The sequence below is a fragment of the Lemur catta genome, chromosome 25 (assembly GCF_020740605.2).
Source record: "Lemur catta isolate mLemCat1 chromosome 25, mLemCat1.pri, whole genome shotgun sequence".
NCBI classification, from domain to species: domain Eukaryota; kingdom Metazoa; phylum Chordata; class Mammalia; order Primates; family Lemuridae; genus Lemur; species Lemur catta.
This window is the reverse complement of record NC_059152.1, coordinates 2,208,907-2,218,205: the sequence shown is the minus strand read 5'-3', so window position 1 is coordinate 2,218,205 and position 9,299 is coordinate 2,208,907. Positions and strand designations below refer to the sequence as shown.

General features: G+C 52.8%; 1 protein-coding gene across 1 annotated transcript; it reads right to left on the bottom strand.

Annotated features, from left to right (window-relative positions):
- MIXL1 (Mix paired-like homeobox) lies at window positions 1-1,839 on the bottom strand. The gene is made up of 2 exons (XM_045536952.1): window positions 1,483-1,839; window positions 1-309 (listed from the first exon to the last, which is right to left on the bottom strand). Exons 1-2 carry the CDS (start codon window positions 1,837-1,839, stop codon window positions 1-3), a joined length of 666 nt encoding a protein of 221 aa, XP_045392908.1.
- Window positions 1,840-9,299: the final 7,460 nt, after the last annotated feature.

Sequence of the window (9,299 nt, the reverse complement as noted above, 5' to 3'; positions counted from 1 at the left end):
TCAGAAGTTACCAAAGGTAGAAAAGATGTGTTCCTCCCACACGTCTAGCTTGGAGGCAGTGTCTCCAGAGACGGGGGAACAGGTTTCAAAACTCTGGCCCTGGGAGCTGGAGTCAGAGATGCCCCCTCCAGCCCAGCTTGGATCTGGGAAGCAGTTCACCTCCACCCCGAGAGGCAGCGGGGGCTTCAGACATTTCATGTCAGTCCCAGGAGCGGAGTGGTTGAGGAAAACCTCCTCCGGGCTGGCCGGGGCTTGTAAGGGTTTCCCGCTCTGACGCCGTGACTTGGCACGCCTATTCTGGAACCACACCTGCAAGAGGGGAGGAAAAAGCTGCTTTGGGTTGGAGTTCTTGTGCTACTGTTATGTCTGTGGTTCACAATCATAAATTCCAGCTTAACATCCCTGAGCTCGCTGCTCCAAAGCCTTTGGTTTTGAGAAAGTACTCACGGTTAGAAGCTCAGAGCACCTAGCTCTCCCTGCCTCACCATTCCCAGATGCAAAATTGAAATAATGCCTGGTTCTATCTCTTCTTTATTTAGGGACAATTTCATGAAAAAATAGGGTTACAAATAGCAGCATTTAGAATTCTCGGGAAACGATGCTACTCTCCTTAAAGATGATAGGCGTTAGAGTTATTTAGAAAATCAGTTTTTGGAAGTCTGTACTCCCTTGTCAAACTAATCAAGGAGGTATTTTGCTCAGTGGACTTCTGTGAATAAATCTTTCTGCTATTTCCCCGCAAATGCTGTGTGCTGATTAGGAAGTCTCTGTGCCAACTGTTGAAACTGACAGCTGTTGTGACCACCAGAGATGCAGACAAAAACAAGTCTACCCTTTCCCCGTGTTTGAACGCGGGCTCTTGGACACAGAGCCAGGTGCTACAGCCGGGGGGAAAAAGACGGGCTTCTCACTCCCTACTCCAAGATTCTGATCCAAATTACTTTAGACAATCAACACGCCTTGTACTAGATTTTTCAAACTGTGACAACAAGCTCCAGAGGCTTCAGGCTTTACCCCAAGATGCTGCATCCTTTCAAACCAAAATACCAGAACCAACACTTGCCAAGACAGCGGGCTGGGAGCAACTTGGTGAGTCAGCCCTGCCCTCTCTCAGCCACGGTTCTCAAACTCAGAGCCAGCGGGAAACCTCAGCTGCAGCTCATCTGCGTCTTCTTCCTCGATTAGGAAAAGTGCACAAACGCATCTGCCGCCTTCCCCTTCCCGCTGGGAATTGCTTGCTGACCGTTTCAAGGGACCGGGCCGCCTTCCTAGGAGCGCTTACACTTAGCAGGGGGACCCAAGTCGTTGCCTACGTGCCTGAATTCTTTCACTTCAGCCTGGGGACATCATCCTTACTTCACAGGCTAGGACAGGGGTCAAGGGAAGCAACCTGCCCACGTCCCCCAAGGAGGCGGCGCCAGGTGCGGCCTAAGGCGCGGGGAGTCCGGGCTCGGAGCCCCAGGGTCCCCCCCGGGCGCTCACCTGGATCCTGGACTCGGGCAGCCGCGTGAGCGCGGCCAGGCGCTCGCGCAGGTGGATGTCGGGGTACCGGGTCCGGCGGAAGACGAGCTCCAGCAGCCGCCGCTGCTCCGCGCTGAACGCCGTGCGCCTGCGGCGCTGGGACGCCGACGGGGCGGCCGCGCGTCTGCGGGGCGCCCGCGAGCCCGGGCCGGCGGGGGGCGGCGGGGCCGGCCCGGGGCCCCTGCCCGGGAGTCCCGCGACGGGGGCCGGGGCGCCGCGCTCGGGGCCGGGGCCGGGGGCCGGCAGGGGCGCGGCGGGGTAGGCCGGGCACGCGGCGCCCCCGGCGGGCTGGCGCGGGCGGGTCCCTGCAGCGGCCATCGCTCCACTCGCCGCGCCGCCCGAGGCCGCAGTTATACCCGCGGGGAGGCCCGTGCGCCTCGGGGTGCCCGCCCGCCCCGGCCCCGCCAGACGCCGGGCTCGTCGCTTCCGCCGGCCGGACCGCGGGTCGCGGGGAGCGAGGCGCGACCTTGGCCCCGGCCCCCTGCGTCGCCGCCCCCGCCCATCCGCCCGCCGCCGCCCGCAATCAACATCCGCCAAGGGGGTCGCCGGGGAGGGGCCGACGCGGGCAGAACCCCCCTCCGGGTCCGGCCGGGGTCTCGCATGAGCCGGGCACCAGCCTGGCCCCTGTCCCGCCCGTCCTCATCAAAGGCATTGATTTACCACCCCCGCTATGTGCCAGACCCTGTGCCAGGTTGGTCAGACAGCCCAGCCCCCGTCCGCTGCGAGCCTCCCTGACACATCCGGAGTCCCAGGGCGACAAAGAGAAGGGGACCTCAAGACCGGCAGCACAGTCCTCCCGAGAAGACGGTGGGGGAGCTGCTGCCGGGGTATCCGCATGCGCCCCCCACAAGGCCATCCTAGGCAGGGCGGGGTTGACAATGTGCCCCCTTTAGCAGACACCTGATGTGGCCTTTCCGAAGGTACCAGCCGTGCTCCAGACCTGTCTGTGGAAGGGACAAGTCATGGTTCTCTCTCCTGCCCCTGGGGCTCATGTAAGGCCCCTGGGGGTTCTGCCTTGCGCTGTGGCTGTGCTTTGCATGTCTGCCCCCCACTAGATTGCAAAGTCTGGGCGAGCGGGACCCACTCCTGCCCCTCAGTCATCCACTGAATGTCAGCTGTGTGCGCCTGCTCCCGGTGAGGCGCCGCGTCTGCCGAATTGCGTTGTCACCCAGCTCACCTTGGCGAGGAGACACCCGCCGTGAGAGCCGCCCCGCCAGGTCCCCAGGAGAGGAGCACAGAGGCCCAGGTGTTCTTGCTGCCAACACCTGAGCCCTGATGTCGCCAGGACCATTCACAGGGGCTCCTTATTGGGAAGGTCTTTCAGGGCACAATCCTGTCTCTTTCCATTCTGGAATGCTCAGGGACAGTCAGAAAAGCTTGGATCCTTTCATCCCTGGTGGACATCCAGGTGTCGAAGCAGAAAGCACTCTGGGAGCTGCTGCGAACAGGAGTTCTGGGCTTCGTCCTCTCCTGGCCTGACCATCCCCAAGACTTGTTCTTCCGTCTCCCCCTCCCCTCCCCCTTCTCCTCCTTTCCCCTTCTTCCCTTCATCTCTCATTCCTTTGCCAGGTCATTGAGGTTTTCCGGCTGGGGAGGTATGGGATGGGATGTTAGACCTTCTATTTTTCTATGCTCATTCATTCTTTAATTCATTATTTCAAAAAAAAAAAATTATGAAGCGTCACTGTCCTAGGCCATGCTATGTATGTATGTTATTCCTATCCCAGTTTGACAGATCGGGAAACACACCACAATCCAGACAGAGGCCCGTAGAACTTCAAAGCCAGTGAGCCAAGTTGGCCTGGAGACATTAACCCCATGGTCACGCTGAGCTCCCCTGCCACCTTCAGGAGGAGAGTGAAGCCCTGGCCCCTCTCCAGTCTTGGAGGTTGTTGTCTTTCGGGCACACTGGGCTCCTTAGGTCCCTAGTCGCAGGCTGCAGTGAGGGATGCGTTGCTGTAGCCACAGACACCATGAGGCCAGCCCCAGGAGGACACCAGGGGTTTGCTGAAACTAACGGCCAGAGATGGCCTGGGCCGCCCGGAACCCAGAAACGCTGCCCAGGGGTCAGGGGTCACGGGAATTATCCAGCCTGTTGCGTGGAAGTCCCCTGGGTCCTCTGCCCAAGCCTCGTTCTTCTGCTGCCATCTGCTCACCTGTTCCGGGATCCTGAGCCTGCCTGGCAATAGGCCAGAGAAATGGCCCCGGGGAGACTGGTGAAGTTCCTGCTCCTCACCAAAGCGGTGGTGATTTCGTGAAGCCGGCTGACCCCGTCAAGCAGTCCTGTCTCTGTCTTTTAAACACATGGTAAGAAATTCCAGCATTCAATTTGTGGTTTGATAATCCTCCAAACGGACTAAACAGGCATTTTCATATGACTGTTTTCCTGAGAGTTTGTGTTGGATTTTAATCCTCTATATTAAAATAAGATTTCAGCCTCTCCCATTCTCTCCTCCTTGTGCTCTAAACGCAGTTTCTGTTGAGGGTACTTGTATGTGCTTAAAAAATAACCTCCGTGAGGACACGGTGGAAACTCAGGGTTGGAACTGGAGTGAAGGGTTAAAAAGGGAGATGTCTGTCCCCTTCAGGACTGCATTATTATTAGTTTTTAATCATGTGCGTGTATTATTATTATAAATACATTTTTAAACCCTAGATTTCTGATGACTAAATGTAATGTGGTATTCTGAATTGGACCCTGGAAAAGAAAAAAGGTACTAGTGGAAAAAATGGTGAAATCTCCATTTAAAAAAAAAACTAATTTTACAAAACTGGAGAGGATACAATGTAACATATCTGGAAAGAGATGCTACTACACTGCTGGAACGAGCTTCCCAGGGCACTGGGGCTTCTCGGTGACCAGGGCTGGGGAGATGGGAGCCATTGCCGGGTTTCTGCAAAGGCTCTGCTATGTACGTTCACTTGAAATGAAAACAATTTTCTACTTGTCTTTTCCTTGACAGACACTTACAAAATTATAAGTAGTTTTCACGAAATGCAAGTGCTAGATTCCTTACTCCGTGACCCTGCTGCAAACACACAATGCATATTTGTTAATTCTTCTATACTCCTTTTTGCCAATTGGAAAATGGGAAGAGCCCTATTCTCGGCAATATCATTATAAAAATAATTATTTCAAGTTATTTCTCCAGAGTAGATAATCTGTGAAATTTAGGGCCCCATAAAGTGCTTTTTTCTGCAGGAGCACATGAGTGCTCTACCAGCTTGAGGATAGCAACCGGAAGTTCAGGGTCAGCTGAAGACAACAGTCACTGAGATTAGGGTCCGGAGGCTCCCCCTCCAACACCTGGGCTGGCCGAGCGCTTTTGGCCGTTATTTATATTTAGTCTGTCGGTGACTTGCAGTGGACACAAGGGAGGGCGAGGCAAAGCAGAGGAAGCTGCGTCCTGTATGCCGGGCAAAGCCGGTGCGCACGGGAGGCAGTGGGGGCCGGGGGAGGAAGGCGGGATTGTCCACAGCCAGGCTGGGAAGGAGGAGGCCATTCGGGTCACTGTCCTCTTCCGCATCCTCATTTCCCACCATGGTTCCTGGCTCCTGTCGCTGACTCCCCCAGATGTCACAGCGGCCTGCCTTTCCTCCCCAGGTGCTAAGTGCTCTCTTCCCGGGCTCTTTGTTGTTCAAGCCCGGCCCTCTCTGCTGTCAGGGCCTGGCTCAGGCGCCCCGGGTGTTTGTCAAAGGGACACCAGGAAAGGGCAGCCCAGGGCGTCGATGGCTCCGCTTCCACCTGGAGATCCGCAGCGCTGGCTGCCTTTGATCCTGGCCTCGCTTTGATTCCGCCCTTCTCGCTGCCGGGCCCCTGAGTTTCTGAAGTTCATTTCGGAACTGTGGTTACAGGGGACTGAAAGACAACACCCCCCCAAAAGGTATTAACGTGCTGGGGAAGTGACAAAATGTTAGGAAGCCTTTTTGTGTTGTTTAGTCAGCCCCGTATACATTCAAATAACAAATGCAAAATAGATTCTGAACCCAACGTGTTTTTAAAAATAACAATTCCTTTTCTTCCTCTGACTATTTCTGCCAGAAGGCTCTCCTCACACGGGGGGATCTTTCCCAACCCCAATTCACACAACTAACCTATCAAGGTAAAAGAACATTTATTTCCACCTCGGAGAAAGGAAACCGTCGATTTTCCAAGCTCCTGTCTGCATACTTGACATGAAGAACTGAAACCACCGGCAGGATGTTTGGTCCTCAAACCTGACGCTCATCAGACATTTCTTTCTGCAACGTCCCTATGAGCACTTGCTACTGGGACTGAGAAAGCAACTTTTAAAATTTCATTTTAATTTATTTGACTATAAATAGCCATATGGGGCTGGTGGCTCCCACCAGCACAGCTCTGTGCTGCCGTCCTTCTTTGGCAACTTTTTATATGCACATACAGAGAGGTGTCTGGTTGGTACAAAATTATACACTGAACTTGAAATCTAGACTCTCACTTTTACTGTTTGAACACAACTCTGGATCATTCAAGTGGTTACCTCATTGTATACCAGACAGTCTCATATGGATTTTGCTGAACGGTGTATTAAATATTATCGTAGCATTCATACATGGTCTCGCTTCAAAAGTGACAGTCTGGGGTCACTTGCTGGTTAAAAGTTTATGATACTGTAAGTTTCTTTCACACTGTCGTTTGACGTAAACCTCATTTAGTTTTGATCGCTGTGTTCTCTTCTGACCACGTAATGAAAGTTTTGCTGCTGGAGTTCTCTGAGTCCTCCGTGGCATGGTATTGAGTTAGTGCGTATCTCACACCAGCGTGAGGTCATATTGTACAAGGACGAGGAAAGAGAGAGGCACCAGGAGCACACAGAACCTGCCAGTATCTGTCTCCTCGCTGCTCCCAAATAATTTATTAAAGTGTTAGCAGACACCCGAGTAACCTAAGATCAATTCCGGATTCTGAGTCCCGGTCTGCATGTGTTGGGTGTATGTTTCCAAAATACTGTCTTTCACGGGATTGCCTGTAACCGCTGGGAGACATCCGTGCAGGTAAAATACCACCCTAAGTTGGTCTCATCAAACACAGACTCTTGGTGGATCTAGGATATAATAAGACACTTTTAAATAGATTCCAATCCATTTCAGATTAGATCATGCTCTAGAAAGGGGTGGTTTCAAATAAGCAGCCCCACTCTCTCAGGCAGTTGGGCATTTAGCCTTTGTAGTAACCTGAACTTTCTGTACTCGTTTAGATGAAAGAGAAGATAACTTCGGCCTCCTCTTCTTTTAGATTGAACCTACGTGTGCTCTGAGTGCCAACTCCGTGCCAGGCCGTTGCTGCAGGACGTGAGAATTCCTCCCGTTCAGCGGACTGGCTGCTTGGGGGGCGGGGGGTGGCCAGCTGACTCAGCCCTCTTGGACGGCTCCCTTAGACCCAGACTCAGCCCACATCCATGTATCACCCAAAATATGCTTTCACTCTGGGTTCATCTTGGTACAAACAGTGCCAAAGCGAGCCCTGCTTTTAATTCAGTTGCTTCTTTGGGGATTATTTGAAGTCACTAGCCCTCAGACTGTGTTCTCTACATACCATTTCCCACCAAAAGGGAAAAAAAAATGCACTTTTAAGAAATGGCTCATTCTAGGCTTGGGACATAAAATATATGAGCCTGGGCTATTTAGTCGTATCTGAAAACAAGAAAACTGTAACAAGTTACTGAGGTAGCAAACACTCTTAAGTACTTTGAAAGGGCTCCACCGGCCAAACACAGGACAATGAGAGCATCAGTAAGAATAATAATAGCAATAGACTGAAGCACATCAAACACGTTAAAATGCATTATTTCATAACGATCGTGAAAGAAATGGGTCACCTCTGGTGGGTTCTGGGGAGCAGACCCTTTATTCTGAAAACTGGTGGGCAAAGAGAAGGAAGCGTTTATCCTGCCAGACAAACTGCCGGTGAAGAGAAATTTCTCCTTGTAGGAGTATCACCGTCCTGCTGGCAAATGAAGACGCGATGCTGGAGTTAGGATAGCCCCGTTTTGCAACCTGCGGTGAAGTAATGGGCGTAAACAATGATCTTCGTGGCTACTTTTATCTGCTTCCTTGTAGAAATGCACATCACCGCCTGGGAATCATTCTCGCCAAAGTCTAGACCCAGAATCCAATCCAGCCAGTAGAGCTCTCTAGTAGCACAGAGAACAGGAACATGTCCCTCCACCGCAGGGACACAATCAACAAAACCCAGACGGTGGGACATTCAACAGGACAAACAGCGGGCTGCTTCCTCAAATAATCAAATCCATTGCAAAAGAGACAGACATTGCAAAACCTATAGAGACCTAAAAGACACAGCGACCAAATGCAATGTTTGGATCCTGATTCAAACAAACTATCTGTAAAAATGCACTTCTAGGACGGGCTGGCACATTTAAATCTTGGCTACAATACAGTATTAGGGAATTGTAGTTACTAATAATATATTTTTTTAGTTTATATTAGTGATTTTGTGGTCATGTTTTCTTGTAAAAGGCTCCTCCTGTCTGTTAGAGATGTGTGCAGCAATATTGGTAGATGAAATAATAATAATAATAATTGGCTTCAAAATCATCTAGTTTGGGAGTGAGGGGCGGAGGGGGCGAAGTAGAGAAGAAACGACTGTGAATTGAAATGGTGACAGTTGAAGCCGGGGATCACTGTACTAGTCCCTCTACTTTGGTGCGTTTGAGATTTTCCAGCATAAAAAGTTTTGTAAAAATAGGCAGTATCTTTGAAAGAAGTGGGAGCTATTGAGCATAAGAACAGAAATACCATCTGGGGAAGGCAAGGTCTGCTTGTGTGTGTGGCGCTGGCTTTGTGAACCCAAAGGAGGGGACAGCGGCCAGCCCCAGTCCCTCCCTGTGGCGCCGGGGCCGCAGGAGGGCAGTGAGCTTCGTTTTTCCTCTGGGGAATGTGTGACAAGCCAGGCTGCACAAGTCACAGCCACTGCATCCGTATTTCCTGCGCCGCCACAGGTCGCCAGGCTGTGCTCAGTGCCTGGGGGACGTGGGGCTGGCGCAGAGGCAGGGGCAGGTTTGGGTGCAGAGGGGAGGGGGCCGGGCTGAGCCTGAAAGGTTTTAGGAGGGTTGTGAGAAGTTGGGGGCAGAGGTGTGAACAGCGGCACAAAGGCAAGTCCTGCGGGACAGCCCGCCCAGTGGGTAGCTGGCCCTCGCCCTGCGGGGGAGACTGAGGCCGCCCCAGCACTGATAAGAGGCTGTGGCAGGCATGAGCGCCAGGACCCCAGAGGAAGGACAATCAAGGTTCTCATTCCACTGCTCGTGGGGAACTTTTTCTCCTGCTGCAAATAACCCTTCACACAGGAGTCCCTTTTCCTCTCCCGAGATGCCCTGAGCAAGTTCCAGGCACCTTTGGGAATTTTAGGCTGTCTCAGCATAAGTGGCCACACACCCGTGCCTGTAGTCCCAGCTACTGGGGAGGCTGAGGCAGGAGGATCGCTTGAGCCCAGGAGTGCGAGGTTGCTGTAAGCGATGATGTCGCCACTGCACTCTAGCCTGGGCAACAGAGGGAGACTCCGTCTTAAAAAAAAAAAAAAAGGGCCACACAGAGGGTCAGCTTAGAACTGTTCATTTTGAAGTCTGGGAGAAGAGACTCCCCAAGCACAGCCCTAACAATGACCCCGAGTGAGGCTTAAGAAACCTGCCCACCCCCCACCCCACATGGGGGGATGCATCCCCTCGGGCAGCTCAGGCTGGGTGGGGTGCAGGCCCAGGCCCTCTTGGGAAGCTGCTGGGGGCCCACGCTGGAAGGCC

Coding starts and splice junctions, on each gene's coding strand:
- MIXL1 (XM_045536952.1), bottom strand. CDS start 1,839: ATGGCCGCTGCAGGGACCCGCCCGCGCCAGCCCGCCGGGGGCGCCGCG. Junction 310..1,482: donor TGCCCGAGTCCAGGATCCAG/GTGAGCGCCCGG, acceptor CCCCTCTTGCAG/GTGTGGTTCCAGAATAGGCG.